A 20,850-nucleotide genomic window follows, 5' to 3' on the forward strand; every position below is an offset into this window, starting at 1 on the left:
TTAATAGGAACACAATATAGTCACTCATAAAACATATCGTGTCCCAGATTGAACAAGCAGTTAGCAGACCAAAATTCAAGGCTATAAAACAGCGCAATAATTAAAATCGAATTGAAGATGTAATTACTACATTCTAACGTGCAGTGTTAAGCAACAAACATGCACTATATAGAGGTCTGTCTACACTACGTAAAAATAAAATCCGCACACTCGCCAGTTCCTATAATAATAGTCGTACTCTGTCTGTTTCTGCGCAAAATGGTACCTCAAGTAGCAGGAAACGCAAAATACGGTAGATAAAGGACGGGCTGACGTGACGTTTTAATTTCCGTTAAGAATATTACAAAACACCACTGTTCATATTCATTGATTAAAACAGATTTGCAAATAATATTACAAAGCAAGGGTAAGCATTATGCGGGTGCCTTTGATCAGAAAATGTGTATTAATCTCTAGTATAATTCGCATCTACTAAATTGTATGTTTTACTAAACCTCCTATATAGTTTTATTTCGTACAAGCTGTATTTGTTTGTTTGTTTGTTTATTTTACATGTGACATGACCATATCACAGACATTTATTGCTAACATATTTTCATGATACAATTATAACTCATTAATTGTCATCAACAATGATAAAATGAACTTAATTAACGTAACGTGATTTCTATTTCTGCTCTGTGTAAATCATTCGTTACTAAATAAACCCCTGGTACGAGAATGCCGATACTTTTTATTCAAAAAATTTCTTTTTACTTGCAAGAAGCCAAAACAATATTATTTTTTTTTATGCTCACTTACAATATTAGCTATTTCCATGACGGCTGAAGTTATATGTTTACAACTTGTGATTTTATGACTCATTGATTGATGTCAACAACGATGATGAAGTGAATTTAATTATTGTAACGTGATTTTTATTTTTGCATCACAAAGTGCAGCGTTATTAAAATTACGCAATTAAAAATGGCTTATGTAAAATAGTTTCTATCGATATAATTCACACGGTCTTAAATGTTTCTAGCGTTTTCTTATTTTCGTGTATACTAAATAAATTGTAACGTAGCAGACAAAAAACTGCAAGTTCACAAATTAATAAGTTGTTTTTATTATTCCCAACTATCAGGACATTTAAACATTCAAGTTTTCTTCGTTACAAAACAAGAGTTTTCTTCGACAAACCAGTTGAATGTGACATATCTTTTTTCTTTATTTAAAGGAAGTTTTCCAGCAGTGCTACCATTATGCGTTTTTCCATCGTAGGAGTAAATGCTGCTCGACTTTATCACAAGTAGTCTTTGCGTTTAATTGTCACATATTTCTGAATACGAAGGTGGAGGGTCATCCAGGAGAGTTAGATTTATTGGTGTGTTGGTGTTTTGGTATTTTGGTTGGTCATTTGTCCCTGTATGCGTTACGCCACAATTTCTGTCTCGGTATAGGGTGGCAATGATGGAAAATCAATATTTACCTGTTGTTGTAAATGATCTAAAAGCAATAATCATAAATAATGAAATGCCTTAAAAATTTATCATTTCTTTTCGCAACAACTTCATTCAAGGTTTAAGCAGGTAAAAGTAAAATTGTACATAAAACTGTTACTACGGTAAACATTTTACCATTTGTTGCTGTTTCTTTACGTAAGAGCTTTCCTAAAGTGACACTGTATGATAATGCAAGCATTGACAGTACCATCTCAACTATTCCACAAATTACCAAAGCTGAATAAAATACGATCCCTTCATTTCGGTCCTTTAACCAGGTTCCACGTTGGTAATAACTAAAAATGTCAACAAATTACTCTCATTATATTCAGCAACCCTATTTCGACTTGGAAAACCAACTGGTCTTGGAGAAAGAAATCTTGGAGAAAGATATGCTTACTTTTAATATTCAATCAGTTTATTGTCTTTATCAAAATCCAGAAATTATGACCTTTCTATTTTGCTAAAACTACTTATTTTAGTATTGTTCTGAAAGGTAAAAAGAGCTTATGTCATTTTTTTATCAGTCTAGTGTCGAATGTTATCGAACAGAAAATATAAATTTTGATACAAAAACCTATATACTGTTTACATTTTACAGAGATTATAGTCTTCCCGATTTTTTAACTTTAAACATATAAACGAGGAAACTTTCTCACATAATTTCATAGAAAAATAAGAATTTCACTTCAAAAGGATCATATTTTGAATTATTTAAAGAAAAAATACATCAGTTGAAAATAATGTAGTTGTAGCCAATGAAACTGATTTTGTGAAATTTTTGATGACACCATCTGAAATATCTTCCTAATTTTTTTCTCAACTTTAATTGATCTGCGAAATACTAACTCCCTACTAAAGTCAGTAGCGTTGTAGCTAAACGGAAAGATACTCAGAGAGAACCAAATGGTCACCCCAAATCTCTTTACCCGCCTACCACCTCCCCCTGCGCTATTTAACCCCAAGGAACTGTGTTAACAGCAAATTGATCATAAAGTCAAATAATCTAACCTTACACCTGGAGCAGCAACACAAGCAACAATACATGACTCCAATGCGGTTATTATGTTTAATACGATATAAAGTTTTAATAATCTCAATAGATATAACCTTGAACCATTATTCAGCATTCTACGACATTTTGTTAGACATTGTCCCAACACTGCTGTTACCAATATACAAACACCAACAAAAAAAGGCAAGTGGCCAAAAACATTGTCCAGTACAAAATAAAGAACGATGCCAATGGATAGTGACGTCACACTGGTTACAACTTTAAAATAGGCTTAAAGATAAAAATAAAATAATAACAATAAAGTTATGTTTTACAAAATAATTTTTAAATGTGTATTATTAGATTTAAAGAGGATAGAACTGAGTATCAGGTATAATTTGTGGAACTTTCAATCCAAAATCTGGACAAACATTAATATACTACTTCTACACAACTTCTCTAAATTCCTTTACAAGATATTAACTATATTTTTTTTATGGCAGGTTATATGTTTCAAGTGAGATAGATTATAAAATCATCACAGGGTTTTGATTCTTATTTATCATATTTTTATACTATAAATCATATGAAATTGAAGTGAAGTCAAATGTTGCAACCTTAAAATGTCCCATATTAATCAGGAATATACAATCATTTTGAGTTTTACAATCAAAAGCTAACTTAAACACAATAATGTAAACATTGATGCAACAATGTATCTATTAAATCACAGAGGTATACACTTGCTATGAATTGCCGAAGGCTTTGTATTTGCAAAACGTCTAACAGGAGGTTGGCACAATCTACATTTTACTCAATGAGCGCTGGACACTATGCAATGATCAAGATGTTTGTTTGAATTGAGAAAGTTTTGCATTTTTAAACCTTCTAACACCAAACAAGTAAATATTTGTAAATAGAGAACGGCAAAAGACACAAAATAATACCACAAGCAACGTTTTTTATTTGGTCTCGGCTTATTTAGATAGAACGTTTAAGTAATGGATTTGCACGTAAAAAAATAACATTACCTCAGTAAAATTTACCAATCACAATATTGTGATTAGAAATGTTAATAAAACCAGAGTGAAATCTTTGCACATTGAAGCAAGAAATAAAAAATTAGAAATTGGAAATACTTACAAAAATTAACAATGTATTCTAGCAATTTATGAGCAGTGTTAGGACATGAAATTCGCCTACTAAATATATGTGGCATGTTCCACGATAAACAGCACTTTCTCTAATGTGATAAACTGTATAAGCAAATTCTTATATGCGTCAATGTTAAGCTATAAATAATTAGTGTTACCACATTTTTGTTGTCTTCAAATTACTTCCTACTTATCTATATATTAATGGGTTTGATTGGTTTATTTTAGTATATACTTTTGTTTAATCAACCACTTGGTTTAAATTAGTTATTCTGTGTCCTACTTAGATTCAATGTCTTTTTTTTTACTTCCTGCTCAAACGACTGCTATCTTTTACCAAAACTTAGCTTGAATAACTTCTTTCCCAGTTCCTATTGCATTATCAGCAATAAGAGAAACATAAAGACCTGTTAATATCCTGTCAATATGACAACAGGTATTGACAATCAAATTAAAGGATGTTTCTTGTTCCGTTCTATTCCGTTCCGATGGGCTTTGCTCTTAAGTGGAAATCTAGCTTAATCAGATAAGATATATTGATCGAATGTAGATAAGACTTCTTATTTATATCATATTTATCAATGCAAAAATCGTACGTTCATTCATTAGACTAATGGAAGCAGCTGGTATAGATCTTTTATAAAGCTACCTTTGATACGGGAGTTAGGCTAAGTATGAATATAATTTTTTTTTAGCAAATAAAAGGTCTTTAGAAAGTGGTTGTTTATACCTATGGTAAACAAAACTGGCTTGCCGCGTTGTTAGCTACCGGTGTCTACCATTTTGGTTTTTTGCTTGCAGTTGCGCATTGTTGAATAAAGAAAGTCATGGACATTCCCTGGAAAGAACACTAGAGTAATTTTTTGTTTATAACTTTCGCATATATAAGTTTGACGACTGCAATAGTTATGAAAACGCTAACATATCACTTTATATCAAGCAATTTGTTTAAGGAAATGTAAGATAGAATTTTGAAAGTTGTTATATATCAATTGTTAATTTGCCAGGATTAAGAAATTCCATTATGAGCTGATCAACTTTTTACAGCTCTTTTTTTGATGATGTTTTGGTAAAGTTATCAAGTCATAGATTGACTATAAACTTTCAGATGCGACGAAAAGCGGAATTATATATATATTATGTATATATACTTTATATAATAAAAACTGAACGTAATATGCGAAATAGTATAAAATATAGTGAATGAGACACGTATATATTTATTGAATATATTTCAGCTCTTGCGAGTCTTCATCAGAAATCACTACTAGTCAACTAATCAATAGTTTTATTATATATTTTGGTACAAAAACATTTTCAATCAATTTTGTATGAACGTTGGTGACTTTTTTTTAAAGAAAAAAAGGAACCAAAAACAATGTTTAATATACCTATTTTTTTAAAAAAGATATTGTGGAATTTTTAAATGTCTTAGAGGGAACCACTGCGGACTATAAAGATGGAAATCTATTCAAGAATATAACGGATCTGATCGGTTCGGAAAATTGTGATATCTAGAATCAGATGGATAGATAAATCTCCTCAGGCAAAGTGAAAGTTGAAATTCTTTAAACCTTTCTTGCAGACAGGAACGTCAATTTTGTTAAAACACAAGATCAGAATAGCCAATCAAATAAAGTATTATTCTTGTTCTACTCAAATTCCTTATCTTTTTGAGTTGGCATTTCTCTTCAGCAGATTCAATAATACGCATCTAAGAAGAAAGAAAATAGAGAGCAAATTTCTTTACTGAAGTAAATTATTGTAGACGTCGGCAGGGTATACTTTGGTGGCCCGCGCGTTTATAGTTCCATGATACGAACGTTGAACGAACTAAACTAGTACATTTATATCATTGTCTACCCATTCGATAAATTGATTATTTAGTTAACACTGACTGGACTTGAATGTTTTTTGCATTTAGCTATAGCGAGTAGCAGTTGAGGTTACCAGAGAAATTCGAATTCGTATTCCAAAACTTAATCTGAGTCTCGATTCATTTTTGTCGTTGTAGATCCGCAAAAGAAACGGTAAAACCCATATCTCAATGCCTTTGTTGATTATCAAAAATTAAATATTTAGCTAAAGTTTTAAATATGGACATTTGGTGCATTTTTGTAATCGACACTGATGTTAACAATCGTACTGTTACAAGTCCATTGACGTATCATATTAGAGTTTTTACTTGATCTTACTTTAACATGTGATAATTGTAGCTATACTTGAAGGAGCAAAAGGGTGTCTGTCTGTGTGTCTGTGTGTCTGTATGTCTGTCCGTCTGTCTGTGACGTGACGCAAAATGGTAGCTTAGCTGCGCAATAGCGAGAAGCACGCAATGCGGTATAAAAAGAACGGGCGAACCCGTGGATTTTCCACGGGCTAACGACTAGTACAGTTTTAATTTATCAATAGAAGTGAAAAACTGATTGGATTTTTATCTAGACGCCAACTAGAGGTACCTACTGAGAAAACTAAAGTGAAGCAGGTGTGTTGTTTAGAGTTTCTGGTAAAGAGTTAAATATATGTGTAACGATTCTTTAGCCGTGCTAACTTTCAGAACTCAACTTTTCCATAAAAAAATTAGTTCCTTGTTAGTTCCTTGTTGTGTCTTAAGCTTGAACAGGTTTTCCTTGCGCATATTTTTTTATGAGAATATACTCTGAATATGGTCAGAAGTTAAGAATATGTCAAAGCTTGATAGTTTGTTCCAAATCTAAAAATTTGTTTGATGCAATTTGATTATAAAAGTTTACTTTCCTACCGCATACATTAGGGAACGACAATTTTCAAACGGAAGAACTTTCGAATTTTTTTTGTCCGAAAAATATTTCCGTCTGAAATTTGTGTCTGCCGAAAGTTTTTTTGTCCAAAAGTTTTTGGTTCTTCTAATTTTTTTTAAAAAAGGACCAGTGCATAGAAACTATATATAGGGTAATCAGAAAGTAAATGAAAACTACAGCTTTTGATGAACTTATTATTTTCGTTATTTTAAGAACTAGGTTAGGCTCTTGAATCCTGAAGACCCTTGTACACTACAAATGCTTCTAGCCTTCTTTTTGTGTCATCCTTCGTAATGATTACTTTTGAAATTGGGATTAAATTTGTCCAAAAGACTTCCCCATTTTACTTTGTAAATCTTGTCCAACAATTTTTCTGCTGAAATAAAAAATTGCGTCCGAACGTTTTTCCGTCGAAGTTTTTCCGCTGAAAATTTTAATTTTAATATAGTAAACTGAACTACTTTATTCGTCCAAAGCAACAATAAAGGAGCCGTAACATATAGCAGAATTTCCCATTAGCTATAACAAATTATAGCAAGCTTATGTTATTAACTTTTTGTTCAAACGGCATGGGTGAGAAAACTTTTCCTCGGGTGACAAAACACCGTGTGGTAATTTTCTATTGTTTATATTGATAAGAATCTATTGTTTATTTTCGATAATTATGCCGAATCGACATAAACTTATCTCGCCTACCGAGAAAACTTCTGTTCATATGGGAAAATGCATTACCCGCTTACCGAGATCTCGATCATGCGCACCCGAGACCTCGGTAGGCGGGTAAATGTTTTTCCTCATATAAACGCAGCTAAAATTTGTAAGAGTTAGTTAACAACCCGAGATCTCGACTTGATATCATGCTGAAACATTTACCCGGTTCCCAAGGAAATATTTCCCATATGAACAGCCCCTAAGGCATTTTTTATTTTCAGGCCATAGTCATGCTAAGAATATATATTAAGAATAATGAGAATGATATTTGTTAAAACGTTAGGAATATTCAGGCTGAAACAAAAAAAAACACACTATTCTTATGTAAGTAGCATGAACCTCTTTGAGAAGAGTGTTTATACAGTTAACTCCCGGTAACTTGAACCTCCAACGGAGCAGAGAAAACAGTTCGACTTAACGAATGTTCGACTTAAGTGAAACTCCCGTTAATTCAAACTTAGACAAAAATGAGATAATAATTCGAGTCAAGGCCTGGTTCAATATGGAATTTATAGGAAAAAATATCGAAAATATCCCATTAGTACTTGTGACTTCGACTGAAATCGTTTCTTACGTCAAAGGGTTCCATATCTATAAAAGTGTTTGGAAACCAGGGCTTCAAGAAAATGTTTTGTGGTGATATTAAAACAAACAACTCTGTGGACAAATATGCTGTCGCTGTTAAAAAGAATGGAAAAGTGATTGTCCATTTGCCGTTAGGGAAAAACGGAAAGTTTTCTAAAATGATATTTTATTTTCTACATGTCAATCCCTATGGAAAATGCGTTATCAATATTATTGCAAAAGCAGTAAGTCATCCAAGTGCCTTGCATTATCCAACTGTCAGGACAAAAGTGCATGGTGAACATTTTTAAAAAACGGAACTTGTAATTTAAAAGAGGACTGTAACTTGTAAGGGAAGAACTTTTGTTACGTGTAAGAATTTATTTTTTTTCTAACCTTTTTTTCCACCTCTCCAGCCATCCATATATCGCTTTGAAATTTGCAAGATCAAAACTTTTAACAAATTGAAGAGCCATCTCTTTTATTATACTGCCAACAAAAGGAACATTTTGGCTCCTTTGTAAAGAGAACCAATTAAGAACAGCTTTTTCGAAATTTCTCGCTACAATACATACTAGTATTCATTTATCGAACATTTATTTTCTACTTAGACACTAAAAAGTTCGAGTTATCCGAAGAAATTAACCTAAGGGGGACCAAAAAATGGTTTGAAAAAACGAGTGTTCGAGTTATCCGGAGTGCCAGTTAACGAATAGTTTTTATAAGGGAGTATTAAGAAATGTCCAAGGAACCGTAGAAAACAGTTCGAGCAAATAACAGATTGAGTTAACCGGTGTTCGACTTACCGGAAGTCTACTGCAAGCTATTAAAAAGTAGTTTTCGTCGTACTGTTTTGAACACTATAGGGTGGGGGGAATATCTTAAAATTAACAAAATTTAAAAAAACTTAAATCAATGTTTACATCTGTCATTACGATCGTTTCAAACATATTTGATTCTTAAATTCGAAAACGCCGCAATGTTATCTCGCGCGGTACATTTGCGCTGTGTTCTTGATACGATAAAAGGACGATGATCTGACCTGTTATGCTCTAGCATGTGACTATATTACATTGCTAAATTTAACTTTATATCTGTGTCGTATGAAAAGATTTTCTGCATAATTGCATTAAATAGTTTCAACGTTGTCAACTTTGATTTTTACATCCTGGAATGTGTGCTTCTACCAACCAAACTTTGCGAAACTAAGCTTTACATAGCAGAGTAATAAAAATTTGAGATAAAAATGTATGCAAAAGGTCTGGAATGTTTTAATCATGATATTTATTTTACAAATATCAATGTGCGCAAAGTCACACAATACACCCTCTGGGAACTAACATGCACATAACTATCCTCGCCGAGACTCTTTTTTTCTTTTTTCTTATAACAATACCGTTATTAAGGTAGCTTGCCACCCTCGTAGAGATTCTACCAGGTACTATAGATTCCTTCGTTGCTCCATCCTAGCTCAGTGCAAGACACTCCAAAATCACAAGCCCGTTGCTGGATATATTGCTGGTTAAAGGGTTTATTTAGACGTCATAATCGTTCTGACCTAGTTAGTGATACGATAGAATCTTACGCATTTGAAACCATATATGGAACAGTTGCCAGCACGAAGCATAGGCAGCCAGAATGTAGATGCTCTATTGAGATTCCACAGGTCATGGTAGCGCAGTAGGTTGCAAAATTTAGTTAATCGGACCAGACACTAAAGGGATGGTTGCTCCACCTACTCACCAACGACGTGCTACCGGAATATAATTCATAGTCAACAAATATATCGGGAAGTTTTGTCTTGAAGATGGCAACATCTTGTACCGTAAGTCATATGCCTTAAGGCAGATATTTTCCAGAGGTTAGTGCGGACTTTGCCTTTTACTTATGCTATATCGATCCGACCCCTATGGCTTAATTTAGCAGTATAGTAACAATGACTCCGCCATTAGGAAGGTAGGTACCAATCTCAAAAAAAACTTTATCCGGATCCAGATAAGGAACGAGTTGTACAAAACCAAGGATATAGTGGCACATGTCAACAAGGAAGCTGATGGAAAGGTGATGGTCTTTGTACTTAGGAAAGGTATCTATAGGCTCCGTTTAGGATTCAAGGTAGTTATCAACCGCCCAGTCTGGGAACTTATTGGTCTACCTGAGCCTGGTGGTACGAGTTGGTTGTTTAATAAGTTGTTTAAAACCATATAGTTGTAGTACAGGGACAGATGTAGAATTCTTTTTATATAAGTCACAATTTTTGCGAAGCAAAAAAAGAGCAGCTGTTTGCATAGCAAACCGCTGCGCGCTAAAATAGCTAGGTGTTTTAGGGGTGCTGTAAGCTGTAAGCCCATCAAAGTTTTTACTTTTTACGGCATCCTCAAGCGTTAACAGGCTAAAATTTCAATTTAAAAGTCCAATTTTCTCTTGCTCTTCGACGTGTAAAACCACTTTTTTGCGTTGATTTTGGAAAAAAAAAATTTGTTGTATGAAGTTAGAGGAAAATAAAAACAACTGTATGAATTATATATTATCAGACTGTTTCGCCCAATATCAGGGCTCATCAGCTTGCCTAGGCAACATTCAATAACATTATATATTATTTGATGTGCCAGACAAGTACAGTCAGCTAGCGCTTTAATAAACAAGTTACTGTTAGCAGGAACAAGCTAAACCCGGGGTAAAGTGTGTGGAGGTGATATAAAACAAAATAAAATAACGTAATAGGTAGTTAAAAGTTGCCATAAATCTCCTGACAAGAGACTTCTAGAACAAATGGTATCGCCAGATCAAGCTGAATCTGTAAAAAGAAAAAAGAAGTAGCAGGGGTGGGGTGGAAAAGTATATATAGTGAAGTGCATAGTAAAGTAATAATGAACTAAAATTTATTTGGTAGAGACACAAGGCAGTTTTTTTGTGACCTGCGGTAACAAAATGATCAGGCTTAAAGGTGGTACTTGAGTCAACAATAAAACTACGGAAACAAAATAGAAATTTCAATGTCCTTAAAGAAGGAGTCGGATTTCTTGGTCTGATTATACAATCAAATAAAATTTTATCCCTTGAGTCACCACAATCCGGAAAATATGTATTAATGTTGGCCAATGACGACAAAGCAAATATGCAAAGTAAGCTACACCACTTCTAATTTTTACAGTTACCAATGGCTTCATTTTTTACCAACATAACAGAGCGCGAATAACCAGAGCAGCATTAAGAGCTTTGAAATATGTTACCATTTGCAAAACGCTATCAACAGATTTAAATATCTTACCTTTGTGTTCTTCAAATAACGACAACAAAACAGGCTGCCTACTGGAATATTCATAACACAGAAGTAACTCCAATAACGGTAAAATTCTGAGATCCTTAACCAACGAATTGTCACCAACAAGCAGGATGGAAGCAGAGCTGTACAAGCAATTTCCACTACTTTCAGAGCTTAATAAAAACATAAGTCTTGATCAAGAGCTTTGTCAAAGCTATAGCTCCCATTTTAAACTTCCATTTTTTGTGAAAAATCAAATGCTAACAAGCACTGTGGTGGAGAGTGACTGAAGTTTGTTTACAATTAAGTTTGGTTTAATTTAGCAAATCTCCTTATCAAAATATTATCTGACAAAACCTATTGTATAAATTTAATTGACCTTTTATGGTTTCCATACTCACTGTGTGGCAGACAGCTGCTAGCTACTTTAAAAGCAATGGAGCAAGCTGAATAATAAAAAGATTAAAAAATATCCATGGTTACATTAAGAACGAAAATTTTCAGACGGAAAACCTGTCGGATTTTTCGTTGTCAGAAAATTTTTCTGTACAAAATTTGTGTCTGCCGAAAGTTTTTCATTATTGAAGTTATTATTACGGTTTGTCTGTTCAGTATTCATATTACTGTGGAAAGTTTATCATTTCTTGAACATGATTGTTTAGTAGGCGACGTTTCGGGAGATCCTTCTCCCATCATCGGGCAAAGTAAAATGATGTTTAGCATGTATTTATATAATTGCAGAGGATCGAAATTCATAAAAATTAACCAATCAGAAACGAGCTGATAATTACAGTTAATTACTGTAATTACCATTTTCGGACCTAGATGTAGGTAACTACTTCTTCTGTAGGGCTGGTAACCAAATCTCAGGAAGTTGATATGAAATGCTGTTTATGTGTTTGTTACGTGCTACACTGTTGATGGTTTCTTTAATCTTCCTGGCCGTTGTTCTGGATTCTCAGTCAATGATTTTCTTCTCATCCCAATTAAACTGATGACTTCTGCTCCAGCTGTGGTCAGCAATTTCGTTTTTCTTCACATCTCCGTTTCTCACTGCGCGCATATGTTCTTGTACTCGTTGCTTAAACTTTCTTTTTGTTTCGCCTATGTACACTGCATCACAATCTTTACACGAGATTTCGTAAACAACATTGCATTGTTCTTCCAGGTTTATTTTGTCTTTTGGTTTAGACAAAGCGCTTCTTAGGGTGTCCATAAAATTGGATCCTGAAGACCCTTTCTTAGATCTTCATTGAATATATGTACACTATAAATGCTTCTAGCCTTCTTTTTGTGTCATTTTCCGTAATAATTACTTTTGAAATTTGGTTAAAATTTGTTTAAAAGGCTTACCCATACATTTTTTCATTTTATAAATCTTGTCCGAAAATTTTTCCCCTGAATTGAAAAATTGTGTCCGAAAGATTTTCCGCTGAAGTTTTCCCGCCAAAACAATTTCCGCCGAAAATTTTTGTTCTTAATGTACCTAAAAACTACACCCTTGCCACAAAGCTACAACTGCACACTTGTTAAGGTCTTTTTGTAAAATCTGTGGAAGATAAACTTCAGCATTATAATTTCTCAATATATTGTTGTTATCGATTGAGTTCAATATATCTTCGTTTGAAAACAAAGGAAGGTTACTTATTTTATTACAATATTTCAAATATTTATTTTGTATATAACGCAAGTCATTCTTTTGCATAACTAGACGGACTAGCTCAAACATGATCTGTGCAGCAATGTTTTAACAGAAAGAATAAAATTAAGGGCCAACATATAACCTTGATCAAGAGTGGGAGAGTTCTAGGCCACTGTGAAGGGTCTGCAAGATAACATTACCCGCATCGGTTCTTCTATGCTTACATAATTTTATACTCGCCCAGAAGTGATAGTTTTTTCGATTGACCTGGAAATTAGGAATATCAACAACCAAATCAGCCGTTTTGACCAATCAAATCAACAAAAAATATACGAATTTCAGTCACTTTTTGACTTACATCGACAAAAACGGCGAAAGGCAGAAGACAAATACGCCATCCACAACATAGTACACAGACCACGTAAATTCGATAGAACGCCACACGCGCGTCATAGTCTAGGCGCAGAACAAGATGATATGTAGTATCGGTTGCTGGTTGAACGGCGTTTTGTTCTATATTTCACTTATCTACATTTTTAAAGTTTAAAAAGATGTCAGTCGCTTACCGGTTCTGACGTCCACTGGATCCGCCCTTAGTATTACTTCTTTTTGTTCGGTCATAATATGTTAAAAACCCGGGACCGAATAGGGTTAAACAAGGTAGATAATAATTAAAGAATTAAAGAAAGAAAATCCCAGTCCATTTTTTACCTTATATTCCTAAAAATCTATAAATTAACGTAAATAGTCCATTTGGCATATGTACTCCTTTTTTCTTGCCTGTTAGTGTATATGCGCGTGCATATACGGTACTACGTAAAGATTTTCAACTCATCTTTAGCTAGAAAAAAGGTGTAATATTTACAGTTGCGTCGTTTTACTTATAAGGTAAATAATAAGCTAATTATAAGGTAGTTAAGCTGTCCCCTTTTTGTAAACATTGGTCTCGGGTATTTTCATCAGTACAAAACGTTATATGTGTAATCTAAGCGCTTGTTATGCATGTGAGTGCAATCAAAGTACCGTGTACATAATTTTTTTTTATAAAAAAAAAATGTGCCATTTGGTTCGCTCTTCACAAATGACACCACTAAACAACGAAAGAGTTCGTTGCTATTTCCCGCAACCTATGCCGAGAATTAAGTTTATTATAGCAGAATTTATTGTCTTTCAATAATTAAAAGTGACTGCAATATCATAACAACAAAAAGTTCTCTATACTTGAACAACAGCTGTCACAAAACTGAGAAACAATACTGCATATTTTTCAAAAAACTTGATAAATAAGAAGTGTAATTTTTATTCCAATCTAAATGTTCACTTTTACCATGAATGTAGGAAAAGAGAAGGATACACAGCCACCAGATCTATTGTACTATGCGCGTGTACTCTATTCAATTCAATTTCAAAGGAATTGAATAAATTAGCTTAGGATTGTTTTTATAACAATAAACCCGATTTAATTTTTGTGTTATTCTTCACATTGCGCAGCGAATATTTTTTGCTCAGAATAAGAGATCCCGGATGTCCCTAACGTCAATGAAATTGTAGTATTTACTGTAGGGGAAAGCCCTATCAGTAAGAGGAAACTCCTGCTAAATTGTCAGTGATTATTTTTAATGATCGTTCTTGTTAAAAATATACCGACAAACGCAAAAAACACTGGATCTAGTATACGCACACATGTTTAATTTTTTTGTTATACAATAAAAAATTGAATAGAATTTTTTCTCGTTGTTTATCCTTCTCTTTTCGTACATCCATGCTTTTACAGAGATTTTCGAAAATATTTTTCGGTTGGATATTGTTTGGCAAACGATATTATCGCTACCAAGTAATGGTTTCTTTATCCTATTTCAATTCTTTTATTTCCTTTGTAAAACGCAATAAGCTCGGGTAATAATCTATGATGCTATTAAATGATGACCTCTGTCACGTACGTCCATATTTTTCAGTAATATCCTCGTAAACAATCATTACAGGGTAATAACTGGACATGTAGAACTATCTTGTCGGTAAGAAAATAGGCAGAAAAGGTGAGTGAAAAATTATTTTTAAAACGAGGCTACTCTTAGAAAGCTCGGCTATATAAAGGGTTTGACCTTAAAGGGACTGTCCGGTGAAAAATTATTTTAAAATATTATTTGTAATTTAAAATCATGGCATAGAAAATACCTTTCTTTTTTGATATTATTCACTTAATCACATATATAAACAAACCTTTTTATCGTAGATGTTGTTAAAGCATGGCTTCGTCTCGTTGCTGCAAATGCGCGCAAAACGGCCTGGGTTAAAAATTTAATATGCGTAATTATGCATGTGACGTAGAACAGTGGTAAAAAACAGACTATGTAGCGAAAGTGTGTAGCGTTTTCAGTACAAAATATGAACCCCCCTAGAAGTTAACTGTTTAGAAACTTATTTAAAAAAACTTTTAATTTTAAACTCTTCTCTACAAATTATGAAATACGATTATTAATATGTCTTCGTCGAACAAAAATTTCACGGTATTAGGATTTCAGTATGAACCAGAAAGATCAGATTCCGAAATAGCTTCACAGCCTAGGCGGGTTTTTAATGATGCTTTTGATGATCAGGCAGACTTCGATCCTCAGCAAAATCCTAGATTGTGTAAGCCTGTTACTGATTGGTGTCGTTGTGGTAAATGTGAGAGGATGCCGACAGAGAAAGAGTGTGTTTGCTGTGTTGAAATCGATGCCATAAAATACTTCAATCTTAATGGTAGCGATTTATTTTTATATATTTCCAAAAATAATAAGGGGAGTTTATATTTCCAGACTTTTTTCTAACTTCATGATAATTATTTTAAGATCAGGAATGCATCACACAGCATCCACATTTTAACTACATCGTGTTGTTGAAAGATGTGTTATGGACAGCGTTAGTCGCGCTATATGACCAGGAAAGTCGCGGTTTACCTGAGCGTGACCATGTACCAAATAGGTAATCTATTTAATCTCTCCTGCGTTACTAAAAATTCGACGATTGACTTAACTTATTTTGCTAAAAATTTTAGGACGTACCGTTACGGTGCTTATCGACAGTTTTGCTGGTTTATCCACAACAAACTTGGGCGAGGTGTACGACGTGTCATACCAGCGTGTGCAGTTTGTAAGATCAGGGAGGAGTATCCTAGTGTAGATGGACGATACACTGGGTTTAAGGGTGACGCAGAAGGGGGAGAACTGGTTGAAATGGATTTCTCTTGGATAGCGGAGATAGAAGACGAATAGTTATTATATACACTACTTGTACATATTTACAAAAGTCATACACATTTTTTTCGTATAAGAATTTGTTTTTTAAGAAACGTAGTAATAGATTTTTTTGTGCAAATTTAAGAAACGTTAGAAGAAGTATTCATCGGATTGCTTAAAAATTAAAAACGTGTATTAGAAATTTTATATTTACAATTTTATACGTTTATATTTGGTCGATTTTTCGATAATTTCTTCGCGAGGTGGCCTGTCATCGGGAGTAATCTTTAACGACAGTTGGCGTTTCATCCGATTTCTTTCGTAAACTTTTTTTTTACATTCGGCGCGTTTCATTATTTTTTGCAGGATATAGTGTAAGTAGCCATAATCCTTATCAACTTTCACAATTTTGGATACAAATCTTTTGATCGGTTTGGAATACGCGACTTTGAAAAGTGGTTTCCGAATTCCTTCTTCGTTAACTCAGTGTTTCTAAAGATTATCAGAGCACATACAAAATATTGCATATTTAATATCAAAAACATAAAATTTGCAATGTTTTATATACCTGTTCTCTGTTGATGTTGTGGTTGTGATCTAAAATAGCGAGTTGGGTACCAGCGAGCATCTTTTCCATTTTAAAAAAGGTTGACTTTGGCAAGTACCTAATTTTCAGTGAATGAAAAACTTCCAAGAGGGTAGTGTTGATTTGCTCCGTAAGCTTTTCAAGATCTTTTACAAGGCAAGGCTGTGTCACAATTTTAACCAATTTGTTGTGAGCTTGAGAACCCATCACAAGCCACTTTTTTCTTTCTGTCTCTTCCTCATTTAATCTTGGATGGTCGCAAGCTTTGTATGTCTTGTTGTGGGTAAAGGTATGTCTGTTGACAGAGTGGTGAATTATCGACGTAAATCTTTCAACTAACTCTTTTCCACTACCATTACAATTATGGATTGACCAGTACAGGTGGTTGACCACTGCAGGTGCCCAGCTTGCAAGTATGTTTAAGTCTATGAAGAAATAATTTAATAAAATCCGCACATTGAGATCTTAATCACTCTACAACAAAAGTAACATACCTTTCTTTTTTGAAGCCTTTATTAACTTTTTAACGAGTCCCCTTCCCAATGTGCCAAGGATCGAACTGATGAATAATTTTTGTAAATCTTGGGTCGGTCCTCATTAGCTTCTTTATGGAGGGATGCCTATCAGTGGAAATCACACGTATTGGAAGTTCCATGTCTTCTTGAAGTTCTTGGATACATCTGATAAAGCCTTCTTTTTCCATTGCTTGTGAGCTGGTTACCTCCTAAATGTAAGAAGAAGTTAAAAGCCGATGAGATAGAAATATATATTTAGGAACACTCAAACGTAAAGAAATTTACCTTTACGTGTACTATGCTGAAATTTAATATTTTGTTTGTCTGGCAGTCCATCGCCGATACGGTACTGTAGGTGGCGTTGTGACCAGGTGTATCACATTGACCGTCAACGGCAAGTTCTAGCTGCCGATTTTCATTTGTAATTTCACGTGACAGTATCTCTTTTTCTTTTCGCCAAGCATGATCTACCTCTGGGTAAACAAAGTTGCCACGATGCTCGTAGTACATGGTTTTGGAAATTAATTGCAAGTTTAATATGTTTGCAAATTTTAACATTTTGTTATATGTTATTCCAGCTAGGTCAATAGCAGCGGTTAAGTGTAAATTACCAGCTCCTTTGGTGCAATTTAGTTTCGGTTGACCAGACCAGTTGTAGTTACAACCTAAAATTCAACAATTAAATTAGAACCTAGGAGGGAGCTACAGGCTATTTTTCAGAATCGAACAATAAATGTTTTACTTAACCTTTTACACACTGTATCTTGTACGTTAGCCGACTGCCAGTATTCTTAACTTCGCTAATGCTTTCACTGTCTATGATGGAACCACACTTTATGCAATACTTAATCAGCTCTTTGATACATGTTTCGTACACCAAGTAAGTTTTTTGCTTGCATGGCTCCATGTTTCGATGTTCAATACGTTCTTGTTCTTGTTCTTCGTCTTCTCCTTCATCCATCTCTTGACTAATTGAATAATTAGGGTCACTTTTATCAGCCCTGAAATAAGGAATATGCAAAAAATAGATTCATAAATACGACTTTATGGAAGTGGTTGGAAATTTATTTTTGTTTTGTTACCTCTCAAGAGATTTGACTAGCCATTCATCATCCTCACTCTCATTGTCGCCATCGGAAATTACGTCCTCGTCCAAATCGTGTCCCTCGTGTGAAAATTCAGAAGTTGGTGGTTCAATTAAATTCGACAATCCCAGCATTTCCAATGTGTTGCTTATATTACCTGAAGTATTAAATGAAGAAAAACGATATAAACAGTTTCTTCATTAATAATTTTTTCATTGTAAATTCGTGCACGTATAAGAAAATATTTACCTTTGTGTAGGATATTAAATGTACTGTTCAGAGCTGCTGCTGCGCTTTGTAGGTTCACGTCATCCAAATCGGAATTAAATGAGGAATCAGTACAATTTGAATCTGAAAACATATACATTCTTAAAAATTACAAAATAATTTGCCACTTCGGTTAAGCATGAAAATAAAATAAAGTCGAAAGCCATACCGTTATCTGTGTCCGTTTCATTTTCAGTTTGACAAGAAGCATGTACAACAGCTACTTGGGTTTGCGTTTGCGCATCTGCTACAGAACACGACGTTTGTGTACATGTACTTCGTACTGACGTATTTTTATATTGGGTTGCACTCGTTTGTGTTTTTGGTATGGCCTGTATTCCAATTGATAATTTGGATTCAACTTCAAATTCAACTTCATTATCGATTAAACATAATTGCTCAGAATCTTCAACCAAGGCTGACTTCACCAACTAATAACGATCGAACGAAGTAATAAAAAGGAATGGGAACGAAGATGATATACTCGAGAAATGTTAAGAAGATTCAAGGCTTTGTCAATACCAATAGCAAAATACGAGGAAATTAAGAATAATTTTCAAGATTAACATTCTTATAAAAAAAACGGATTTGCTTACGTCTTTAGATTGACTTCGTTTGGCTCGCGATGTGGAGGATGTACGTTCCTTAGGGGCAGTCTTATGACAAAAAATTGTCGGCACAGAATTTGGAATCAACCGCCGTTTGCAAGGACGATCTTTATAAAATAATTCATTCTGAAGTTTCCAGCTTGGGTCAAAGCAGGTTTCTTCAAAATGGTCAGAGCATAGAAATACTTTAGCTGGCAGCTTTGTTCTGTTAATTGCGGCAATCCAGGCTTTGCTAACTTCAGGATTCTTAGGCATTAGAAAGAAGCTTTTATCTTTGTTTGACTTAATGTTGTTTTTACAACCGTACGCGGAACAGTAGGCCATACTAACAGCAAGTTTTTCGACCTTTCTCCGTTCAGAGTTGTTTCACAAAAAGAAACAAAAATGTTATTTAGTTTGCTTTCGAGGGGAAATTGCGTAATGTCGCGCTGAAGCGGCCTCTTTTACATTTTGATCTTTAAATTTTATCTTCAGCGAAGCGCCTTTAGCGAATAATAACAGAACCTGTGAAATCTGATAAATTATTTATAACACATTTCCGAATATATGCTACACGGGGGTATTAACTGACTTAAAAAATAATAAACGAAAATAAAATAAGTCAATAAGATTTTTTGTTCTGGTCTATCCTTTAACGGGCTAGCGCGTTTTGTTTTGATTTTCTCACCATTGTGCTACATCAGGGGAAACATGTGTGTTTAGCCTCTCATTCATGCTGAATTATTCAAACAAAATGGCGATCCAAAGGTGATGCTTCACGAGGGAATTGAAAAAAAGAAAACAACTTACATAAGCGTATAAATATATTATGTTTTAAAAGATGCAGATATTCTTTAGTAATAAGTACATATTAGTTGATATAATAAAACTTATTTTTTTACCGGACAGTCCCTACTTTCAGCTCGCAATTGAGGCACGTAACAAACAGAAATATGTAGGAAATTAGGTAATTTTTTCTACTTTTTGCTAAGAAACTTAGGGATAAGAATCATTTATCGACCTCTTTAATTGAGTTTGACATAATTAGGAAATTCGGGATTTTGTGTTATTAACCGTATACAAAAGTGCCGCATATGTACCGAGTCCCTGGCAGATACTATGACTAGAATACACAGCAAATAGAAGAAACGACAAGTATGCAAATCAATTTGAAGAAAGAGCTAAAAAACATACCATTGTGTAAAGTTAAAATTTTCTGCTGTGTATAACAAAGGAAGTTTCTATCATCACGTTAGTGATAGGAAACGAATATAAAATTAAAGTGTATTTATATTTTGTCGATTATTAAAATTACAAACGCTCTTATATTGTGAAGCATAGTGTCGGTAAATCAGTTCAAAATTCTTTATGTTCTCCAAAAATAATCGCATTTTTTACAGCATAAAATATCTGGAATTTAAAGAATTTAACCGCATCTATTTTCGCGTACCTTAAACAAGCAGATGCTTGACATTTTAAGTCCTTTTTCTGAACAATGACAAACATTTTTAATTTTCTGGTATAAAATGATAAAAATTTCACTGTAATTGCCGATGCAACGTCAAATTTGTTTTAAGCCAATAGTCGGCACTCCAACGTCAGTACAATATAAATCTGTGGCAGGTTCAATATCAACGCAACAACAACAACATCTGTATTTGAAGTCGAAGAAGAACAGAATTGAAGATAAAACCAGAAGCAAACATTGGATGAGGGTAAAAATAAAGTACACAACGAACAACCCATATTCTACTTTAAATGCAGATTCATCTATATTATAGTAACTCACACTGAAAAGAATATCATCATAACCACGCGACACGCCAATTGATCCAAAAATACTTCGATATTCTCCTAAAAAGACACACAAAAAACAAATCCCAACAAACCACCATAGCATCATCCACAAGTCCAACCAGAACTTCACTTTGTAGTAACAACTTCTCTTCGTATGCTTACCAAATATACCAAGAATGGGATTTATCATAAGTAGGATAT

The 20,850-nt window shown here is 33.9% G+C and overlaps 3 protein-coding genes across 4 annotated transcripts; 1 reads left to right on the forward strand and 2 right to left on the reverse strand.

Moving 5' to 3' along the window:
- Nucleotides 1-406: 406 nt before the first annotated feature.
- LOC130614517 (uncharacterized) lies at nucleotides 407-11,628 on the reverse strand. 2 transcript variants are annotated; one of them, XM_057435945.1, is made up of 4 exons: nucleotides 10,959-11,628; nucleotides 2,496-2,769; nucleotides 1,620-1,780; nucleotides 407-1,488 (listed from the first exon to the last, which is right to left on the reverse strand). In XM_057435945.1, exons 1-4 carry the CDS (start codon nucleotides 11,137-11,139, stop codon nucleotides 1,415-1,417), a joined length of 690 nt encoding a protein of 229 aa, XP_057291928.1. In that variant the 5' UTR covers nucleotides 11,140-11,628; the 3' UTR covers nucleotides 407-1,414. The 2 variants fall into 2 exon arrangements, with proteins under 2 accessions (XP_057291928.1, XP_057291929.1); XM_057435946.1 differs by lacking the exon at nucleotides 10,959-11,628 and adding an exon at nucleotides 3,622-4,533.
- A 3,446-nt stretch (nucleotides 11,629-15,074) lies between these two features.
- LOC130613423 (P2X purinoceptor 7-like) lies at nucleotides 15,075-15,848 on the forward strand. Its single transcript, XM_057434769.1, has 3 exons — nucleotides 15,075-15,336; nucleotides 15,426-15,558; nucleotides 15,632-15,848. The coding sequence occupies exons 1-3, from the start codon at nucleotides 15,075-15,077 to the stop codon at nucleotides 15,846-15,848; spliced, it is 612 nt and encodes a 203-aa protein (XP_057290752.1).
- On the reverse strand, nucleotides 15,849-19,531 carry LOC130614115 (uncharacterized). The gene is made up of 9 exons (XM_057435519.1): nucleotides 18,862-19,531; nucleotides 18,435-18,696; nucleotides 18,248-18,349; nucleotides 17,996-18,155; nucleotides 17,661-17,914; nucleotides 17,199-17,578; nucleotides 16,893-17,122; nucleotides 16,381-16,823; nucleotides 15,849-16,304 (listed from the first exon to the last, which is right to left on the reverse strand). The coding sequence occupies exons 1-7, from the start codon at nucleotides 19,195-19,197 to the stop codon at nucleotides 16,922-16,924; spliced, it is 1,695 nt and encodes a 564-aa protein (XP_057291502.1). The 5' UTR covers nucleotides 19,198-19,531; the 3' UTR covers nucleotides 15,849-16,304; nucleotides 16,381-16,823; nucleotides 16,893-16,921.
- Between the last annotated feature and the right edge of the window lie 1,319 nt (nucleotides 19,532-20,850).

This window comes from Hydractinia symbiolongicarpus, chromosome 11 (assembly GCF_029227915.1).
Source record: "Hydractinia symbiolongicarpus strain clone_291-10 chromosome 11, HSymV2.1, whole genome shotgun sequence".
Classification (NCBI taxonomy): domain Eukaryota; kingdom Metazoa; phylum Cnidaria; class Hydrozoa; order Anthoathecata; family Hydractiniidae; genus Hydractinia; species Hydractinia symbiolongicarpus.